Source organism: Chiloscyllium plagiosum, unplaced genomic scaffold, assembly GCF_037043375.1.
Source record: "Chiloscyllium plagiosum isolate Xiang-an unplaced genomic scaffold, Cpla_swu_hap1 HiC_scaffold_30, whole genome shotgun sequence".
Taxonomy (NCBI): Eukaryota; Metazoa; Chordata; class Chondrichthyes; order Orectolobiformes; family Hemiscylliidae; genus Chiloscyllium; species Chiloscyllium plagiosum.
In genome coordinates, this window is record NW_028270168.1 from 5,149,058 (window position 1) to 5,172,532 (window position 23,475).

The following is a 23,475-nucleotide window of genomic DNA, read 5'->3' on the forward strand; positions in this document are numbered from 1 at the left end:
GTGAACTGCTGTGGGCTGCCTGAATTCAGGTGTCAGAATTCCCAAATGGAACAGTGTCAGGCCACATTCCGAGATGGTATTCCCATTGGTAGTAAATCTCCCGGCAGTCACAGGGAGCCTGCCACCCTGACTGTTTCTGAAGTTTGCAGCACTCCTCATCGAGCCTGAGAACACTTGCTGTTTCCCAAACTCAAAAAGACTGATCAAACAAAGAAACAAATATTATAAACCTCCCAACTCCTGAAAGATGTGTGCTGGGAATTTTACAGAATGCCTCCCGTTCTGACACAGTAATTATGGCAGAAACCTTACTCATGTCTAAATATAGAAGCTAGTGTTGGCATAGTGATAACATCCCTGGGCTAGTAAAGCAAGCCGAGGGATATTATGGCAGCTGGTGCAATTTAAATTCAATTAATAAGACAATTTATAAAAAGCGAGTATCACAACCATTGTCAACAGTTGTAAAAACCCACCTGGTTCACTAAGGGAAGGAAATCTGCCATTCTTTCCTGCTCTTGACTATAAGTCACTCCCGACCCATTGCAATGTTTTCAGAAAAGAGGTAACAGATTTCAAACAGAGATGAGAAATTACTTCCCTCAAAGGGTCATGAATCTGTGGAATTCACTCCCCCAGAGTGCAGTGGATGCTGAGCTATTAAGTAAATTTGAGGAAGAGATAGGCAGATTTTTAATGAGTAATGGGTTGAAGAGTTATGGAGAGCGGGCAGGTAAGTAGAGGTTGAGAAGAGATCAGCCACAGTCGTATTAAATGACAGAGCAGGCTTGAGGGGCTGAATGGTCTCCTCCTGCTCCTGTGTCTTATGTTCCTATGACTCTTAACTGCATCTGAAAGGGTATAGCAAGGCTCTTGGTTCATGGGCAATTATGACATGCCCAAGTGCCATGAAAGAATACAGAGAAATAAAACAAGGATTTTACCAAAATGGTAGTGGACATCCAAGGAAGCTGGGAGTATGATCTTGGAGCAATTATACTTATAGCATAATTTACAGAACATCAACAAAATCCTTGGTTAAGATGTGAATAAATTTGCTTACCTTTTCTCCTGTATTATAAATCAATTGTTTTGTGCTGCTTTCCCTCAGCAGATTTGCAATATTTATTTGCTTACGGAGCAAACACTTTGTTTATTTACTCTAATTCACTTTGTGCTTTTCTTGCCAACCTGCCTCCATTTTCCTGTTTTTTCCCATGATCACAAAATATATAATTCCTCTCACGTCACCCCTTTATTTCTCACTGTGAATGTCTGAGCACGAAACTACTACTGTTAACTTAAAACTCCAAATTCAAAGAACACAACATTGTTCTGGATATTCATTTCTATGCTACACATAATAAAATATTGAGGGAAAAAAACCTAATTTTAATTTTGATTGGTTACTCATCACTGTGTGCTCTTTGGTGTTATGACCACATTTCCTGCATCGCTCTGATTTAGCTAATGGCATTAATGTTCCAAATAGGGTGAAAATGATAAGAGTTCATTTACTGAGTCTGCACTCCAGATGGGGGAGCTGTGCCCACTGGGACCATGCATTCGAAGTTTGTGTAAACTATGCCCGCAATTTCCAACCCTCACTGCACGTCATCAATAGCTTTAATCCTATCCACCTTGTTTCAATCTGAGACACCGTATGGAAATAGGTCAGAATTCATACTGTGCACTGCATAAAATCACAGCAACCTGAGAATGAAATTTGGTAATCCATCCCGGAGACAGATGATGCTGACGCTCTGTTGGAGCTTTGTTGACTGGGTTAGGGTGTTATTGGAATTCTATACTGACATTGTCTGACTCATTTTACTGACTCACTGCCAGAGATTTGTTACTGTATATTTATCCACTAAATGCGTATCATACACAGTACAAAGTCTCCCGTTTTGTGTGAAAAATCTGTGGTTGTGGTATAACCAGCCAAACACTTTCTGCTCCCCTTACCATTGTCAGCATCAGATAAATGTTAGAGCGAGTGACACAGCCAACGATAATAGGAGGCTGTATTGTGGTATTGTTGCTGGAGACACAGGTAATGCCCAGAGGATCTGGGGTTAAATCCCACCATAGCAAATGGTGGAGCTAGTAGCATGAAAAATTGTGGAATTAAAGGTCAAACTGTCACAAAAAACCATTTTGATTGTTGTTAAAATTCATCTGATTCACTAATCTCTTTAAGCGAAGGGAAATGTCCACTTCCAACAAGAGAGAATCAAACCAATGCCCCTTGCCAGCTTAATGGCATTGCCATTTGCTGAATCCTCAACTATCAACATGAAGAAGCATTTAGACAGGTACATAGATGGGATCGGTATGGAGGGATATGGACCAAACACAGGCAAATGGGATTAGTTTAAATTGTGAAAACTGGATGACATGGGCAAGTTGGAGTGAAGGGCCTGTTTCCATGCTGTAGATCTTTATGACTCGAACATCCTGGGTGTTACCATTGGCCAGAAACTGAATCCGACTAGTCAGATAAATACAGTGACAACTAGGGCAGTTCAGACCCTAGGAGTACGGTAGTGAGGAGCTCACTTCCTAACTCCCCAAAGCCTGTTCACAAGGCACAAATCAAGAGTGTCACGGAACGCTCCCCACTTGCCCGGATGGGCGCAGCTGAAATAGCTACAAGAAGCTTAACACCAGCCAGGTGTGAGCCTGCTTGATTGGCTTCATAGAGTCATAGAGATGTACAACATGGAAACAGACCCTTCAGTCCAACTCGTCCATGCCGACCAGATATCCCAACCCAATCTAGTCCCACCTGCTAGCAGCCGGCCCATATCCCTCCAAACCCTTCCTATTCATAACCCTTCCAGATGCCTTTTAAATATTGTCATTGTACCAGCCTCCACCACTTCCTCTGGCAGCCCATTCTACACATATACCACCCTCTGCATGAAATGTTGGCCCTTAGGTCGCTTTTATATCTTTCCCCTCTCACCCTAAACTTATGCCCTCCAGTTCTGGACTCCCTCACTGCAAAGAAAGGATTTTGTCTATCTACGCTAACCATGCCCTCATGATTTTATCAACCTTTATGAGGTCACCCCATAGCCTCATACAGGGAAAACAGCCCGAGCCTATCCAACCTCTCCCTGGAGCTCAAATCCTCCAACCCTGGCAACATCCTTGTAAATCTTTTCTGAACCTTCTCAAGTTTCACAACATCCTTCCAATAGGAGGGAGACCAGACATGCATGCAATATTCCAAAAGTGACCTAACCAATGTCCTGTACAGTCACAACACAACCTCCCAAATCCTGTACTCAATACTCTGACCAATAAAGGAAAGCATACCAAATGCCTTCTTCATTATCCTATCTACTTGCTTTCAAGGAGCTATGAACCTGCACTCCAAGGTCTCTTTGTTCAGCAACACTCCCTAAGACCTTACCATTAAGTGTATAAGTCCTGCTAAGGTTTGCTTTTCAAAATGCAGCATCTCACATTTATCTAAATTAAACTCCATCTGCCACTCTTCAGTCCATTGGCCCATCTGATCTGATGTTGTAATCTGAGGTAACCTTCTTCACCATCCACTGCACCTCCAATTTTGGTGTAATCTACAAAATTACTAACTATACCTCTTATGCTCGCATTCAAATCATTTATATAAATGATGAAAAGTCCACCACCACCCTCTGTCTTCTACCTTTGAGCCAGTTCTGTATCCAAATGGCTAGTTCTCCCTTTATTCCATGAGATCTAACCTTGCTAACCAGCTTCCCATGGGGAACCTTATCAAACGTCTTACTGAAGTCCATATAGATCACATCTACCGCTCTGCCCTCATCAATCCTCTTTGTTACTTCTTCAAAAAAACTCAATCAAGTTTATGAGACATGATTTCCCACGCACAAAGCCATGTTGACTATCCCTAATCAGTCCTTGCCTTTCCAAATACATGTACATCTTGTCATAGAGATGTACAACATGGAAACAGACCCTTCGGTCCAACCCATCAATGCCGACCAGATATCCCAATCCAATCTAGACCCACCAGCTAGCACCCGGCCCATATCCCTCCAAACCCTTCCTATTCATATTCCCATCCAAATGCCTCTTAAATGTTGCAATTGTACCAGCCTCCACCACTTCCTCTTGCACCTCATTCAATACACGTACCACCCTCTGCGTGAAAAAGTTGCCCCTTAGGTCTCTTTTATATCTTTCCCCTCTCACCCTAAACCTATGCCCTCTAGTTCTGGACCTCCCGATCTCAGGGTAAAGTCTTTGTCTATTTATCTTATCCATGCGCCTCATAATTTTGTAAACCTCTATAAGGTCACCCCTCAGCCTCCGACGCTACAGGGAACACATGTCCTTCAGGATTCCCTCCAACAACTTGCCCACACCTGACATCAGGCTCACTGGTCTATAGTTCCTTGGCTTGTCCTTACCACCTTTCTTACATATTGGCACATCCACATCCATTCCATCCACCACTGGCCCTCAGTAGCAGCAGTGTGTACCATCTACAAGATGCAGTTAAGTAATTCACCAAAGATCCTTAGATAGCACTTTTTGAACCCATAACACCGGCTAGATGGCCAAGGGCAGCAAATATATGGAAATACCACTACCTGCAAGTTAACCTCCAAGTCACTCACCATCCTGACTCGGAAATATATTGCCGTTCCTTTAGTTAAAATCCTGGAATACCCTCCCTCAGGGCATTGTGGGTCTCCCTATAGGCAATGATCTCTAAAGGTTCAAGAAGACAGCGCACCACCACCTTCTCAAGGATAACGAGGGTCGGGTAATAAATACTGGCCCAGCCAGCAACACCATGTCCCCGAATAAATTTTTTAAAACTTGGCAGTAGTAGAGGTGGCTTGTAATTGGTTAACAGTTTGATTTGTGTGTGATTCATTTCAATCAGAGGTCATTAAAATATTCTTTAGCAAATCAGCACTTTGGTGCATTGACACAAGCACAATGTCAAAATGGTGTAGAATATAGAATCATGAAGCCTTACAGCATTGAATGAGGCTATTTGACCCATCAGGTTCACGTCAAGCCATCCAGCTTCATGTCAGCGCCCAGCTCTTGGACTATAGTTTTGTTGGGAGCGACACTACTTTATGACCAGATGAATATCCGTTTAAGCACAATGAAAGGTTCTGCCTTAACTATTATTTCAGGGAATGAGTTTCCATCCTCCAGGATTTTTCAAACGTGCAAAGTAACAGATTCATTCAACAGTTACAAAAATCTGCCCTAGTACTGATCTCGGGGTAGCAAGCCAGAATGATGACAGTGGCTGATTGGTGTTGCACATTCTTGCACAATCACTGATTCCCTGACTCAGAACGAGAAATTTGCGACAACTAAGAGACGTAACCTCATGCCTATTGATGTCAGATCACGTCCTGCAATTTATCCCCTTGGTTCAATCAAGTGGATACCCTTCAAAGAAAACAAGGACAAACGAAACACTCCTGCAACTGTTGGGTTGGGTTGCTCTTCGGAGGGTCGGTGTGGACTGGTTGGGCCGAGGGGCCTGTTTCCACACTGTAGGGAATCTAATCATATTGAACTTTTGCCTCATTCCTTCATCTAGAATGATCTTGGCTGATGTCTACCTCCAGACTAAACACCAGGCATGGCATCTGCTCCCAGAGTAAATAAGTGCTGTTACAATTATATAAGGCATTGGTGAAACTGGAATACTGTGTCCAATTCTGGTCTCCTGACTTGAGGAAGGATGTGGTGGCACTGGAGGCAGTTCAGAGGGGGGATTCACCAGGGTGATTCCAGGAATGAAAGGACTGTCGGACCAGGAGCGGTTGAATAGTTTGGGCTTGTACTCGCTGGAGTTCGGGAAAGTGAGAAGGGGGCAGATCTGATTGAGGTATGTAAAATGCTAAAGGGTGTTGATGAGGTGGATGTTGAACAGATACTTTTTTTTATTACTTATTAATAAGATTTTCAGGCTGCTATACTTGGTAGTGGTCAAAAACCTGGCAGATGGAATATAACACGAGAAAATATGATGTTATGTAGTCTGGCAAGAAGAATGGAATGGCTGAAGATTATTTGAATGGGGAAAGACTGCAGAAAGCAGTTCAAAAAAATTATCCATGGCATGAGGGCGTTGTTGGCTGGGCCAACATTTATGGCCATCCCTCATTGTCCTGAAGAAGGTGGTGGTGAGTTATCTTCTCAAACTGCTGCAGTCCATGTGTGGTAGGTTGACCCATAATGCTGTCAGGGAGGGGATTTCAGGATTTTGACCCAGTGACAGTGAAGGAACAGTGATTATATCCACAAATCAGGATGGGAAGAACTTGCAAGGGGTGGTGTTCCCATGTATCTGCCCTAGTCCTTCTAGATGGAAGTGTTCATGGGTTTAAATGGTGCTGACTAAGGAGCTTTGGTGAATGTTTGTTGTGCAGCTTGTAGATAGTACACACTGCTGCTGTCGGTCATGGAGAAAGTAGATGCTTGTGGATTTGGTACCAATTAAGCAGACTGCTTTGTCTTGGAGGTTGTCAAGCTTCTTGAATGTTGTTGGAGCTGCACCCATCTATGCAAGTGGGGAGTATTCGATTACACTCCTGACTTCAGAGGCCCTCATGTATAAACCACATAAAGCCAGTATTCAATTTCAGTAGAAAGCAAATGCAATGATGACCTTTATTCAAAGGGAATGGAGTATTAATAATAGGAAGTTCTTCTTAAAGCTATACAATAGTTTGACCACACCAAGAATAGTGGGAACTGTTTTGAACAGAGAAGGTCCATTCGATTGATTCTGGGTAGAGAGGCACTGTCTTCTGAGGAGAGGTTGAGTAGGTTGGTCCTGTACTTATTGAAATTAAGAAGAATGAAAGGCGACCTTATTGAAATGTACAAGATTCTTAGGGGACTTGATAAGGGAGATGTGGAGAAATTGTTTCCCCTTGTGGGAGAGTCTCGGACCAGAGGGTATCATCTTTGAGTAAGGAGTCACCCATAAGGAGGAATCTCTTCTCTCAGAGGGTTGAGAATATGTGGAATTCTTTATCCCAGAGAGGGCTGATCTTATGGTTTTACGTCAAAGTTTGTTATATTCTAGTGGCTGCTTACTGTCTTAAATTGGTTTATCCAAAAATCTGACAGTAAAGTGTATTCAGTATAACATACCAGCAGTCGGAATGAATACATCCCATACAATGGGCCGCACCATCTGGAACAGAAAGAGAAATTTAATCTCTCCATGTCAGTCAGCTTTAAAATATTGCAGCAAATTTAAACATTTTATTTCGGCTTACTTGGAAACAATTTGTTTAAGAACCCTACTTCTTCCTTAAAGCTCCTATGAGGATAATCTTGGCTCATAGGTTTTATAACGTTTATGTGAAAGTAAAGGATGTCCAGTAAAGAAAAAAGGTTCAAACATCAATTATTTCTCTTGTGAGCTGCTTGTCAGTTGCTTCTTTCTTTTTCAATCCTCGTCTTTTTTTCTGTCGGATTTATTCACCTTCACTGTTCTGCCATTTCTCACGGCATGTTTCTGAGTTCATGAAAAGCTGCTGGTTAACAGTCAAGGCTGAACCTTCCTGGCCAATGAATGAGGTAGGAAATGGAGAGGAAGGTGAGAGAACATAGAACAATACAGCACAGAACAGGCCCTTCGGCCTTCAATGTTGCGCCGAGCTGTGAGCTATTCGCAGCTCGTCCTCCTACACTATCCCAAAATCATCCATGTGCTTATCTAAGGATTATTTAAGTCTCCCTAATGTGGCTGAGAATCATGTTGAATTGCCCAGTGAGGAGCTCCTCAAAATCAAGAGCACAAGGTCCCATTTTCCAACTGAGTGTTGAACGATGAGATGAGATTTCAACTGAGGAGCTGTGAGAGGACTATTTACATAAATGAACATATATTAACATCCTCATTATTTCGCCATCTCTCATTAATATGCAGTCTCCCATTCCACAACCACTCCTCTCCAATAGAAACCAGATGGAGACAGTTCCTGACATGAAGTTCCGAGCAGGTTCCTAGTGACTCCAGTTCATCTCTTGCTCTGCTGGATCTTCATCAATCACCAGTGTCTCAGGGCACATGCCATGGGCAGTGACCACACACACAATCCCGTTCACACGGACCCCCAGGTGTCCAGCAGCACAGTAAGTGGCAATTCCCCTCTGCCTGACACATCTGGGGCAGTTAACAGGATCCGTGCAGGGTAGCTGTGAACGGTTGGCACTTGATTGGGTGCCCAGCTGCACTTTAAAGATGGCACCAGGAATCCCATCAATGGACTGTATTGTGGTGAGTGGGACAATGGTGCATCGGTAATGAAGAGAGTTTGGAAAGATAATGCGAGAAAACCCACTAATGCTCACGGAGAGAATCCCTCCATGAAATTCACAAAATTTACATTTTGCCGATATCTAGTAAGATTCAGCCCATAGTCCAGACTCCTGTCACTTGAGTTGGATCGTAAGTAGTCCTTTCATTTTGCACTGTATCCTTCCTTGACTTGTTGGTGAAAAAGTGAAATATCCCCGGTTATTTCTTACCTCAATGGTGTCAAAGCCACAATATGTTTGTGCCAGCTCAAAAAGGGGTCCCATTGCTTGTAATAAGATGGTGGTACCACAGGTCTTCAGAATGTAGCATCTCTTCGACACAAACATACTGCTCTCACTGGCAAGAAACAAGCAATAAAAAGGATTGCACCTCACACAACAACAGATTATACTTAAACGGCATCTTTAACATCATAATATATCCCAAAGCACCTTACACAAATGTTGTAAAGCAAAATTATACAGGTAGTTCTGCTATAACGCATGTTTCGTTAACACGAATTCGCTACAACGTGATTGACAGTTTGGGAACACTGTTTGTAAAGCGCGAACTTTTAAAAACGTGTGTTGGCTGTAATGCCATTACGTTGCCAACACGTTAAGCGCTGTTTCTAAAGCACAATGTTTCCATAATATGGGGGTGCTCAAGAATACAATCATCGCGTTATAGAAGAACTGACTGTAATCAGAGAAACTCTACAGTGTGGAAGCAGGCCATTCAACCCATTGAATGCACACCAACCCTCTGAAAAAGCATCACACCCCCTCCCATGGCTAATCCACCTAACCTGCATATCTTTGGACTGAGAGAGGAAACCCAAACAGACACAGGGCGAATGTGGAAACTCTGCACAGACAGTCACCCAAGGCTGGAATTGAACCTGGATCATTGGCGCTATAAGGCAGTAGTGCTAACCGCTGAGTCACCATACAGTGATGTGTGACATGCTGAACCAAATAGTTCAATATAAAAAAAAGCAGGTAGCCAAACACTTGGTCACAGAGTACTTTAAAGGCAAATAGATCGGTTGGATAGGGATCTGTAGAGCTTAGGGCTTTGGCTGCTGAAGGCATGGCCATCAATGATGCAGCAATTAAAACTGGGAGTTGATTAACAAGCCAGAATTATATGAACACAAACGTCCTGAAGGCTTTTAAAACTGGAGAACATTTCCTGGAGGTGAGGGATTTGAGAATGAGGTGGAGAATTTTAAAATTTTCAATGCATGTCTGATCTAGTCCAAAACATCTAGCAAAAGAAATGTTGAAAGTGTTTGAGCTTTCACAGATCATTTACAATCGATTTTGAAGGGGATAATTTTTTTGATTTACTTATTTTAGCAAAAGAGGTCAGAAATTGGATTTATATTCAAGCCAGCATTTTGACAACAAAAGAAAAATACTCAGCTGGTGTAACATCAGTCCCAGAATAATACCATGGGGCTCCAGCATAAGAAAATCTGCTGTATTTATTTATATACTGGGAGAGAAATTTCAGATAAAAAGGTGTTTAGTGCAAGTGTGTAATACCCAATCACGTAATTTCACAGTTACTGAAGTTTATAACTGAGAACAAGGGTCCTTTTGTTTCATTTCTTTTTCTGGTATTTCTCTGATTACGCTGTGAGGAGATGATTGAGAGTGACCTGAAATTACTTTCCTGGCAAATTTCCTTACTTTCCTGTGCCAGCTTCCACTCAGTGTCTCTCCACAATGACAAGCTAAGATTACAATCTCACCACTTGGGAAATCACAAGCATGGCCGATGTCCCACTCCTCTTTAATTCTGTGTGTTGCTGTTCAAATGTGCTTCACTGTTATTAACACTTCTGATAATTACTCAGATTCTTATTTTTGCTGTAAGCTTACCCAGTCGAAATTGCACGGACAAGAAAAGGATTAAATGCTTCTAAACTGTACAATGCAATAACAATGTATGACTGCCTAAGACTCCAATCTAAATGTCTTCTCTTTGGTCTTTTGATAAAAGTTAGCCCATTTATTTTAAATAGCAGAGAGAGAAGCTTCATCCGAATGAGTAGATTCACAGCATCTTTTCTATGTTTTATTGTTTTCTGTCTCCTTTAACCTAATTTCCTAGCAGTCTCCTTTCCGATCCTGGAGAAGTCACCTTCACGGGGCATCACCTTGCCCAGCATTGGTCAGCAGCAACCCTGTTCATGCATCCGCCTCACCAGATGGCCCTGCAGTTTTACACACACTCAGCTTGGGGTCTGTCTGTGATTAAAAATGTAAAGTTGACGTGCCAAGTGTGAAGCTGATTTTGGCTCTGGGAGATTGCCCGTAGGAGAGTTAAGTTGAGATGGTGAAAAAGCAAGGCAATTTTAATGCTTCATTGCTCAAGGTTAAATTTCAACCCTTTACTTTAAATATTCAGCCTGATGATTCCAGTGAATCATTGTGAACTGAGCAATTTATTTGCTAACCCAGATTCTGATCGTGATCAAACTGAAACTTATTGGACTTTTTGATGTTAATGTAGAAAACAATACAGACTCACTACAATGCTGCTGAAACTGGTTATCAGCAAAATATTGGAATTCCTTCTAAAAATCTCAAAACTGTGCTGAAGAGAAAGAATGAAATTCAATTATCTGGCTAAACATTAGGTTTTAGGTTAATGTGCTTTTAAGTCAATGGGAACAAAAGGGTTGACCTTCTCAATGACACTTATGCAAACATCACTGATGGATAATTTTTCACTTGAAGTGACTTATATCATTCTCTCCTTCTTATTTGGTTTCGATGTGGAGCATTCCCCTGTCCAAGGGAAACCACTCGATTTGTTCTTGGCTCCCTATCACAGCCACTAGAACTGACAGAGATCTCCCTGCAGTTTGGGCTAATACACCTTCTGTTTTCATTTCCTTCCTGTGGGGAATCATCTGGTGGGGTCTGCATGGACTGCACAACTCAGATCAAGAGCTTACTGTGTGGGCATGTGAGGGTGTGAAGCTGTAACCCACTGCTCCTCTGTCACATGGCATTGCTTGTCATTCAGGGTGGTTTTTGATACCAGCTGTATCAGGAACGGGCAGCAGCACTGAAACTGAGATATGACATGGAACTTTGGAAAAGGATAGTCAGTTGCATAGAGAGGCTGACTGCTTATGGATGGGGTGGTGCTGGGGGCGGAGGATGGACCTTAAAAGAAAGCTTCACAGTGGTGATTGGAATCAGTGGTTCCTGTCGATGCACTCATTCATGTGGTTGAATTGTGACGTTTACATTTAGAAGATAAACAAGGACAACTTAAGCCCAAAAAAATCATTGCATTGTTGTTTCATTTAATTGAGTCTGACACGTCATTTATTTATTTTAAATATCTTTTCACTCTATTTTACTCTGTTTCATTTAAATAAACATAGTCATTTCACATGTGTACACATAACTTAAACACGATGTACAAATGTAGGATTTCAGTAACAGACTTACCCAGCTGCTTCCTCTGTGCTCCCTGTTTGCTCGTTCCCACATTTCTTTTCAATCAAAACTGTAGGGACATCATTAAATACTTTCACCCCATTGCCAAATAACTGAGTTAGGTCTATTACGTTCTTCTGCACAAATGTGAGTGGTCGTTGACCTATTATTTGTGCACATGTTTAACAAATACAACGCTAATCTTATACCAGTGTTCCCGAGAACCTCAAATGGTTAATTTGAGTCCCATTTTATAGTTTTACTCCCATAATTTTTGTTTCCGCACTCTATCCTAGAATTTTCAAGGTTGTGTACATTATGGAAACCTTGACAGTGAAATATTTGCAGACTGCACATTGAGGTAAAAGTACAAGTCTATAAATTCATCCGGCTCTGACTATGGAATACAATGGTGAAAGACTGAGTCAAACCGTTGGGTTTAACAGCAGATGGAATACACCTTCAGTACAAAGACTGGATTAAAAGATGTACTTGGCTGATTTACTGGGTGACTGGAATAATTCATTGACTTACTTAGCCTCTGTTTAAATGTACTGAGCAAGTGAGGTTTTTCACCTGAGTGCGAAGTTTTGTCAATATATTGAAAAGAGCAGAGCTCTGTGTCAGACCAGTAACTTATTACAACTGCAAGATAGACATGAGTGGAAGAATTTTCCAGGCTGTAAGGAGATGAAGGTGGGGATTTATAAGAAAAATAGCAGTGAGCCACGTCAAACATTCTGATAAAAAGCCATCAATCTGAAAGGTTAGCTCAGCCTCTCTCTCCATAGATGCTCCCTGACCTGCTCAGCATTGCCAACATTTTCTACTTTTATTAAACTCCCTTTGTTAAGAATTTAATTAAAGACAAAACTCTGCAGATGCTGGAAATTTGAAACAAATACAGAGAATGCTAGAGAAACTCAGCAGCTTCTGTGTGGACAGAAACAGTTTACATTTTGAGTGCAGTGTGGTTCTGAAAAAGAGTCATAGCCTGTAACTTATGAAAAAGGTATCATTCTCCTTATTTTTTTATTTGCTTATTACGAACAAAATATTCAAAGCTTAGTCAAAATTTGTACAGATTCCTGACTTACATTTCTATGTTGAGTTCATGATAAAACAAAAATTAGAGCATAAGACCATTCGAAATAGGAACCAGAGGATGCTGTTCGGTCCCTCGAGCCTGCTCCACAGGATCATGGCTGATCCAACATTCCTCACATCCACTTTCCTGCTCTTTACCTGTAACTCTTCTTTCCCTGACTGATCAAGAATCTATCTCAGCCTTAATTATACACAAGGACTCTATTCCCACTGCTCTCTGTGGTAAGGAGATCTGAAAGACTTACAACTCTCTGAGAGAAAAAAATCTTTCTCATCTCAGATTTAGATTGGTGCCCTTTATTCTGAGATAATGCCATCTGGTCTTAGACTCTCCCATGAAGGGAAACAACCTCTCAGCATTTACCCTGTCAAGCCCCTTAACAACCCTATATGTTCCAATGAGATCACATGTCATTCTTCTAAACTCTAATGAGTAGATTCCCAACATGTATAAACATTGCTCATAAGACAATCCCTCCATACGAGGGATCATCTGACTAAACTTTCTGTGAACTGTCTCCAATGAAATACTGTCTTTCCTTAAATAAGGGAACCAAACCTGCTCACAGTGCTCCAGATGTTGCTTCACCAGCACTGTGTACAGTTGAAGGGAGACTTCCCTGCTCTTATAGGGAACACAACAGGCTGGTGGTATTATTGCTAGACTATTAATACAGACACTCAGCTAATGATATGAGGACCCAGATTCGAATTCCACCATGGCAGATGGTGGAATCTGAATTCAGTTAAGTATCCACTGATGACACGAAACCACTGTCATAAAAGCCATCTGGTTCACTCATGTTCTTCAGGGAAGGAAATCTGCCATCATGTGACTTCAGACTCACAGCAATGTGGTTGACACTCAAGTGCCCTCTGGGTAATGAGGGATGGGCAATGAATGTCGGCCTAGCCAACAACGCCCACATACTGTGAATGAAAAAAAGAACTCCAAACCTTTGAAATAAGAGCCAGCATTTGAATGAATGAATGAATGATTTTATTGTCATGTGTACTTTACAGTAAGAACATAATAAGTGAAAAGCTTTCATTTGTCACTACGATTCAGCACCATTTTGAATAAATTAAGAATAAGAGAAAAAAAAAGCTTAAAGAGAGTGCCTCAGTCCTGAGCCAGCTAATCACCAACAACGTTTGCACAACCATCCTTCTTCCACTGCTTTGCCGCTGTCTCCACCGAACCCAAACAACACCAAAGTCGCCAATCTTCAGGTGGTATTTTTCACCACTGGGCTGATTCTCCTCCGTCACCACCTCAGCATCTGCACCAGACCAATTCCTGAGACTTCGCTGCTGTACCTGTGTGCTAGCTTTCTGTAAAAGATTCCCCCCCCCCCAAATACCCTTCTGCAGCTTTTCTCCATTTTAATAATACCCTGCTCTTTTGTTCTCCCTTCTGAAATGAACAACTTCACATTTTTCCTACATTATACTCCATTTGCCAACATTCTGTCCACTCATTATCGATATCTCTCTGTGAACTATTGTATCCCTCTCCCAACCAGCTCTTCCACCTATTTTAGTGTAGTCTGCAAATTTGGCTGTAGTGCATTCGCCTCCTTCCTGCAAGTTATTAATATATATTGTAAAAAGTGGTTTATTGAACACTTTTAGAGAATTCAAATGGATTGTTTAAATAGCTTGGAGGTCTTATTGTACAATAAGCAGCACTCCTTCCTGCCTCTCAGCTGCAAGGTCTGGGTCTGAGATTGCCCCAGGAGTTATTGGCTCGGGAAGATGCATCCACAATAGGACCCGACAGTATCAACCTGCAAATCCCGCCAGCTCATGCCAATAGCAGGTGATAAGAGTGAGAGAGACTCCTGGTCAGCTACTGGATGGAAAGAAACCTGAGCCTCTCTCATCATTATCCACAGTTTCAGGCTACAACAGACACGTAAAAGGTGCACGTTGCCACGGCAACGTGGACTCCCTGAGTGAACTGTAACACACTAAAGCCACTGCAGTAGCAGGAGCAGTGAATAATATGGTGCAATAAATTTTTTTTTTCTCTTGATTTTATGGGAATGCCCAAGAAAAGATATTTAAGTCGTTCTGAGTTACTGTAGACCTTTAAGTCTTTTGGGTGGAAAGGTTCAAACTCCATTACAGAGCTGCTGCAATGCGGTTCTTAGTGAATACTCACTGTCTGAAGTGCTATTGTTCAAACGAGATGGAGTCAAACAGTCAGAGAGCTGTACAGCACGGGAACAGACCCATTGGCCCATTCGTCCATGATGGCCAGATATTCAAGATTAATCGAGTCCCATTTATAGAGTCATAGAGTTATAGAGATGTAATGCTGGCTCTTATTTCAAAGGTTTGGAGTTCTTTTTTTCATTCACAGTATGTGGGCGTTGTTGGCTAGGCCAACATTCATTGCCCATCCCTCATTACCCAGAGGGCACTTGAGAGTCAACCACATTGCTGTGAGTCTGAAGTCACATGATGGCAGATTTCCTTCCCTGAAGAACATGAGTGAACCAGATGGTTTTTATGTCAGTGGTTTCGTGTCATCAGTGGATACTTAACTGAATTCAGAAAACAGAAACAGATCCTTCGGTGCAACACGTCCATGCCGACCAGATATCCCAACCTAATCTAGTCCCACCTGCCAGCACCCGGCCCATATCCCTCCAAACCCATCCAGATGCTTTTTAAGTGTTGAAATTGTACCAGCCTCCACCACTTCCTCTGGCAGCCCATTCCACACATACATACCACCCTCTGCATGAAAAAGTTGTCCCTTAGATCTCTTTTATATCTTTCCCCTCTCACCCTAAACCTATGCCCTCTAATTCTGGATTCCCCCATCTCAGGGAAAAGACCTTGCCTATTTACCCTATCCATGCCTCTCATGATTTTATAAACCTCAATAAGGTAACCCCTCAGCCTCCAATGCTCCAGGGAAAGAGCCTATTCAGCCTCTCCCTATAGCACAAATCCTCCAACCCTGGCAACATTCTTGTAAACTTTTTCTGAATCTGTTCAAGTTTTACAACAATCTTCTGTTAGGAAGGAGACCAGAATTACACACAATATTCCAACAGTGGCCTATCCAATGTCGTGTACAGCAGCAACATGACCTCCCAACTCTGTACTCAATACTCTGACCAATAAAGGAAAGCATACCAAATGCCTTCTTCACTATCCAATCTACCTGCGACTCCACTTTCAAGGAGCTATGAACCTGCACTCCAATGTCTCTTTGTTCAGCAACACTCCCTAGGACCTTACCATTAAGTGTATAGTGCCCTGACTTGCCTTTCCAAAACGCATCATCTCACAATTATTTAAATTAAACTCCATCTGCCACTCCTCAGCCCATTGACCCATCTGATCAAGATCCTGTTGTAATCTAAGGTAACCTTCTTCGCTGTCCCCTACACCTCCAATATTGGTGTCATCTGCAAACTTTCTAACTGTACCTCTTACATCCAAATCATTTATATAAATGATAAAAAGTAGAGGACCCAGCACCGATCCTTGTGGCACTCCACTGGTCACAGGCCTCCAGTCTGAAAGGCAACTCTCCACCACCACCCTCTGTCTTCTACCTTTGAGCCAGTTCTATATCCAAATGGCTAGTTTCCCCTCTATTCCATGAGATCTAACCTTGTAAGCAGTCTAACTTGGGGAAACTTGTCAAATGCCTTACTGAAGTCCATATTGGTCACATCCACTGCTCTACCCTCATCAATCCTCTTCGTTACTTTGTGAAAAACACACTCAAGTTAGTGAGATATGATTTCCCATGCACAAAGCCATGTTGGGTATCCCTGATCAGTCCTTGCCTTTCAAAATACATGCAAATCCTGCCCCTCAGGATACCCGGCTAACTGGTCTATAGTTCCCTGGTTTTTCCTTTCCACTTTCTTAAATAGTGGTACCTCTAGTCTTCCGCACCTTGCCTATGGCTATTGATGACACAAATATCTCAGCAATTACCTCCGCAGCTTTGCACAGAGTTTTAGGGTACACCTAATCAGGTCTAGGAGATTTATCCACTTTTATGCATTTTAACGTGCCCAGCAACACATCCTCTGTAATGTGGACATTTTTCAACAGGTCATTACTTATTTCCCCACATTCTCTATCTTCTGTATCCCTCTCCATGGTAAACACTGATGCAAAATATTTGTTTACTATCACCCCCATCTTCTACAGTTGCACACATTGGCAGCCTTGCTGATCTTTGAGGGGGAAGTGAGGACTGCAGATGCCAGAGATCAGAGTTGAGAGTGTGGTGCTGGAAAAGCACAGCAGGTCAGGCAGCATCCAAAGAGCAGGAGAATCGACGTTTCGGGCATAAGACCTTCATTAAGAATGATGTTTGAGGGTCCCTATTCTCTCTCTAGTTATCCTTTTGTCCTTAACATATTTGTAGAATCCCTTTGGATTATCCTTGACCCTATTTGCCAAAGCTAACTCATGTCCCCTTTTTGCCCTCCTGATTTGCCTCTTAAATATACGCCTGCTGCCTTTGTACTCTTCAAGGGAGTTATTCAATTTCTGCCATCTTTATCTGACACATGCTTCCTTCTTACTCTTGACTAAAACCTCAATTTCTCTAGTCATCCAGCATTCCCTACACCTACCAGCCTTTCACCCTAACAGGAACATACTGTCTTTGGACTCTCGTTATCTCAATTTTGAAGGCTTCCCATTTTATAGCTGTCCCTTTACCTGCGAACATCGGTCCTCAATTAACTTTTGAAAGTTCGTGCTTAATACCGCCAAAATTGACCTTCCTCCAACTTAGAACTTTAACTTTTAGATCTGGTCTATCCTTTACCATCACTATTTTAAATGTAATTGAATTATGGTCACTGGTCCCAAAGTGCTCCCCCACTGACACCTCAGTCACCTGCCCTGCCTTATTTCCCAAGAGTAGGTCAAGTTTTGCACCTTCTCTAGTAGGTACATCCACATACTGAAACAGAAACTTTTTTTTGTACACACTTAAATTCCTCTCCATCCAGGTCCTTAACACAATGGTAGCCCCAGTCTATGTTTGGAAAGTCAAAATACCCTAACATAACCACCCTAGTATTCCCACAGATAACTGGAGTCTCCTTAAAATTTTTTTCTGACTTTCCCCCAACTGCTGAGGGCTGTATAGCACAATCCCAATAAAGGGATCATCGCTTTGTTTTTTTTTAGTTCCACCCAAATAACTTCCCTGGACATATTCCCAGAAATGGAAAAATTGGCAGGATCAATGTGTGGCTTGAGAGATGGTGCAGCAGGGAGGGGTTCAGATTTTTGGGACACTGGGACCAATTCTGGGGGAGGTGGGACTATAATAAATTGGACGGTCTACACTTGGGCCTGACTAGAACCAATGTCCTTGGGGTGCTTCTGCTAACACTGTTGGGGAGGGTTTACACTATTGTGGCAGAGGGTTGGGAACCAAATGAGGAGGTTAGTGGACAGTAAGGAGGTAGTAACTAAACCCTGTAAGGAACTAGATAATGAAGTCACTGTGACTAAAGGGAAGAGTAAGTAGAGAGCAGATGCTGAACGCAAAGGAACAGGTGGTACGAGGTGCATTTGTTTTAATGCGAGAAGTGCAGTAGGTAATGCAGATGAACTTAGGGCTTGGATTAGTACCTGGGAGTATCTTGTTATTGCTATTACTGAGGCTTGGTTGAGGGAAGGACATGATGGGCAACTAAGGATATTGATGCTTCAGGCGGGACAGAGAGGGAGGTAAAAAGGGTGAAGGAGTTATATTACTGGTCAGAGAAGATATCATAGGTGAGCTGAAGGAGGGCACTATGGAAGACTCGAGCAGTGAGGCAATATGGGCAGAGCTCAGAAATAAGGGTGCGGTAACAATGTTGGGGCTGCACTACAACCCTCCCTACAGCAAGCATAAATATGTCAACAGATTATGGAAAGATATAAGAGCAATAGCGTGTTGGGGATAGGAGATTTTAATTTTCCCAACATTGACTGGGGTCACTTAGTTGGAAGTGGGTACTGCAGATGCTGGAGATTAAAGTCAAGATCAGCGTGGTGCTGGAAAAACACAGCAGGTCAGGCAGCAACCGAGAAGCAGGAAAATCAACTTTTCGGGCAAAAGCCCTTCATCAGGAATGATGAAGGGCTTTTGCCGAAACATTGATTTTCCTGCTTCTCGGATGCTGCCTGACCTGCTGTGCTTTTCCAGCACCACGCTGATCTGGAATTCACCTAGTGTTAGAGGTCTAGATGGAGCAGAATTTGTAAGGAGCATCCAGGAGAGTTTGCTAGAGCAGTATGTAAATAGTCCAACTTGGGAAGGGGCCATACTGGTGTTGGGAAATGAGCCCAGCCAGGTGGTTGCAGTTTCAGTAGAGGATTACTTTGGGAATAGCGATCACAATTATGTAGGTTTTAGAATACTCGTGACAAAGACAAGAGTGATCCTAAAGGAAGAGCGCTAAATTGGGGGAAGGCCAACAGTAACAAAATTCGGCAGGAGCTGGGAATGTAATTGGGAGCAACTGTTTGAGGATAAATCCACGTTTGATATGTGGGAGGCTTTTAAAGACAAGTTGATTAGAATGCAGGAGAGATATGTTCCTGTGAAAATGAGGGATAGAAATGGCAAGATTATGGAACCATGGCTGACAGGTGAAATTGTGAGACTAGCTAAGAGGAAAAAGGATGCATACATAAGATCTAGATGACTGAAAACAGACAAAGCTTTGGAAGAATATCGGGAAAGTAGGACCAATCTGAAATGAGGAATTAAGCGGGCTAAAAGGGGTCATGAGATATCCTTAGCGAGCAGGGTTAAGGAAAGTCCTAAAGCCTTTTATTCATATATAAGGAGCAAGAGGGTAACTAGAAAAATGGTTGGCCCACACAAGGACAAAGGAGGAAAGATGTGCGTGGAATCAGAAAAAATGGGTGAGATTCTTAATGAGTACTTTGCATCAATATTCACTGAGCAGAGGGACATGATCGATGCTGAGGTTAGGGATAGATGTTTGATTATTCTCAGTCAAGTCAGCACAAGGAGGGAGGAAGTGTTGGGTATTCTAAAAGGTGAACAAGCCCCCAGATCCAGATGGGATCTATCCCAGGTTACTGAGGGAAGCGAGAGAGGAAATAGCTGGGGCCTTAACAGATATCTTTGCAGCATCCTTGAACACGGGTAAGGTCCCAGAGGACTGGAGAACTGCTAATGTTGTCCCCTTGTTTAAGAAGAGCAGCAGGGATAATCCAGGTAATTATAGACCGGTGAGCCTGACATCAGTGTAAGAAAGCTGCTGGAGAAGATACTGAGGGATAGGAATGTATTTACATTTGGAAGAAAATGGGCTTATCAGTGATAGGCAACGTGGCTTTGTGCAGGGAAGGTCATGTCTTACCAACTTAATAGAATTCTTCAAGGAAGTGATAAAGTTGATTGATGAGGGAAGGGCTGGAGATGTCATATACATGGACTTCAGTAAGGCGTTTTATAAGGTTTCCCCATGGTAGGCTGATGGAGTAAGTGAAGTCACATGGGGTCCAGGTGTTTTAGCTAGATGGATAGAGAATTGACTGGGCAACAGGAGACAGAGAGTAATAGTGGAAGGGAGTTTCTCAAAATAGAGAACTTTATCAGTGGTGCTCCACAGGGATCCATGTTGGGACCACTGTTGTTTGTGAGATACATAAATGATCTCTCGGAAGGTTTCGGTGGTCTGATCAGCCAGTTTACAGATGACACTAACAGTAACGTAGTAGCAGATAGGGAAGGGAACTGTCAGAGAATACAGCAGAATATAAATAGTTTGGTGAGTTGGGCAGAGAAATGGCTGATGGAATTCAATCCAGGCAAATATGAGGTGATGCATTTTGGAAGATCCAATTCAAGAACGAATTATACAGTAAACGGAAAAGTCCTGGGGAAAATTGATGTACAGAGAGATCTGGGTGTTCAAGTCCATTATTCCTGAAGGTTGCAATGCAGGTTAATAGAGTGGTCAAGGCGGCATGTGGCATGTTTTCCTTCATTGGACGGGTGTTGAGTACAAGAGTTGGCAAGTCATGTTATAGCTGTATAGGACTTTGGTTCAACCACATTTAGAATACTGTGTACAGTTCTGGTCACCACATTACCAAAAGGATGTGGATGCTTTGAAGAGGGTGCAGAGGAGGTTCACCAGGATGTTGCCTGGTATGGAGGGTGCTAAATATGAGGAGAGGTTGAGTATATTAGGATTATTTTCATTGGAAAGGAAGAGGTTGAGGGGGGACCTGATTGGGGCCTACAAACTCATGAGAGCTGTAAACAGGGTGGATAGTAAGAAACAGAGTGGAGGACTCAATAATTAGGGGTCTCAAGTTCAAGGTAAGAGGGAAAAGGTTTAAGAGAGAGATGTGTAGCAAGTTCTTTATGCAGAGGGTGGTGAGTGCCTGGAACGCATTGCCAGCAGAGGTGGTAGAGGCAGGCATGATTGTGTCATTTAAGATGTATCTTGACAGATACATGAATGGACAGGGAGCAAAGGGATACAGACCCTTAGAAAACAGGCGATCGGTTTACATAGAGGATCTGGATCAGCGCAGTACTGGAGGGCCAAAGGGCCTGTTCCTATGCTGTAATTTTCTTTGTTCTTGTTCTTCAAATATCCTCCCTAAATACAGCCAATAATGTTATCACCCTGGAACATTAAGCTGCTAGTCCTGTCCATCCCTGAGCCACATGTCTGTAATCGCTATGATATCAGAGTCCTATGATCCCAACAATGCCCTGAGTTCATCTGCCTTACCTGTTAGGCCTTTTGCATTGAAATAAATGCAGTTGTTGTGGTTCTGTTCGCCGAGCGGGGAATTTGTGTTGCAGACATTTCGTCCCCTGTCTAGGTGACATCCTCAGTGCTTGGGAGCCTCCTGTGAAGCACTTCTGTGATGTTTCCTCCAGCATTTATAGTGGTTTGTCTCTGCCGCTTCCAGTTGTCAGTTCCAGCTGTCCGTTGCAGTGGCCGGTATATTGGGTCCAGGTCGATGTGCTTATTTATTGAATCTGTGGACAGTCTTACCGCAAATTCAACCCAAACTCTGGGTCAGATATGTGGATGACACCTTTGTAATCATTAAAAAACACAGAAATATAGAACACACACCGGATCATCAATGCCACACTCACAGGAATCTGATTCACTAGAGAGGAAGAAAAGGACAACCAACTCCCATTCCTAGACGTGATGGTACAAAGAACACCGAACGGAGAATTCACCACAAAGGTATACAGGAAAGCCACACACACAGACCAAGTCCTGAACTACGAAAGCAACCACCCCAACACACACAAAAGAAGTTGCATCAAGACACTGTTCAAAAGGGCCACAACACACTGCAGTACACCAGAGCTGCAAAAAGAGGAAGAAGAACACCTCTAAAATGTATTTGCCAAAAACGGATACCCCCGCAATTTCATCAACAGATGCCTAAGGGAAAGACAACGAAATGAGGACATGCCACAACCCAAAGGACTAGCCACACTACCATACATCAAAAACATTTCTGAACTGACAGCCAGACTACTGCGACCACTAGGACTCATAACAGCACACAAACCAACAGCCACTCTCAGACAACAACTCACCAGGACGAAGGACCCGATACCCAGTATGAGCAAAACCAATGTAGTGTACAAAATCCCATGCAAGGACTGTACAAAACACTGCATAGGACAAACAGGAAGACAGCTAACGATCCGCATCCATGAACACCAACTAGCCACGAAACGTCACGACCAGCTATCCTTAGTTGCCACACACTCAGATGACAAGCAACATGAGTTCGACTGGGACAACACTACTATTATAGGACAAGCCAAACAGAGAACAGCCAGGGAATTCCTAGAGGCATGGCACTCATCTTCAGATTCAATCAATAAGACCTGGACTCAATATACCGACCACTGCAACGGACAGCTGGAACTGACAACCGGAAGCGGCAGATTCAAACCACTACAAATGCTGGAGGAAACACCACAGAAGCGCTTCACAGGAGGCTCCCAAGCACTGAGGATGTCACCTAGACAGGGGACGAAACGTCTGCAACACAAATTCCCAGCTCGGCGAGCAGAACCACAACAACGAGCACCCGAGCTACAAATCTTCTCCCAAACTTTGAATAAATGCAGTTTAATTTATCAGTCCTACCTCATTTTCTGCTTTGTTCCTGCCTGCCCTGTCTATTTGACTTACTCCTTTTCCCAACTGCACCAGTCTCAGTCTGATCTCTTTCCTCACTATCTCCCTTGGTCCCCCTGTCACTCGTTCAAATCCTCCAAGTAGCTCTAGCAAATCTCCCTTCCAACTCAGGTGCAATCTGTCCTTCTTATACAATCACTTCTACCCCAGAAGAGATTCCAATGATCCAAAAATGTGAACCCTTCTCCCCTGCACCAGCCCCTCAGACATGCATTCATCTGCTCTATCTTCCTATTCCTATCCTCACTAGCAAATAGCACCGGGAGTAATCCATAAATTACCAGCCTCAAAGACCTCCTTTTTAAATTCCTGCCTAACTTCCTATATTCTCCCTTCAGAATCTCATCCTTTTCTTTCCTATTTCATT

The 23,475-nt window shown here is 42.8% G+C and overlaps 1 protein-coding gene across 2 annotated transcripts in view; it reads right to left on the reverse strand.

Annotated features, from left to right (window-relative positions):
• The window catches only part of LOC122563477 (S-adenosylmethionine decarboxylase proenzyme), an 81,915-nt gene that overhangs the window by 41,962 nt on the left and 16,478 nt on the right, over positions 1-23,475 (reverse strand). For both annotated transcript variants that reach the window (XM_043717242.2, XM_087976998.1), the window contains exons 2-4: positions 11,791-11,848; positions 8,545-8,671; positions 7,159-7,201 (exon numbers count right to left, since the gene is read on the reverse strand). In XM_043717242.2, coding sequence (XP_043573177.1) covers positions 7,159-7,201; positions 8,545-8,671; positions 11,791-11,848 — 228 coding nt within the window. The remainder of the gene's footprint in view (positions 1-7,158; positions 7,202-8,544; positions 8,672-11,790; positions 11,849-23,475) is intronic.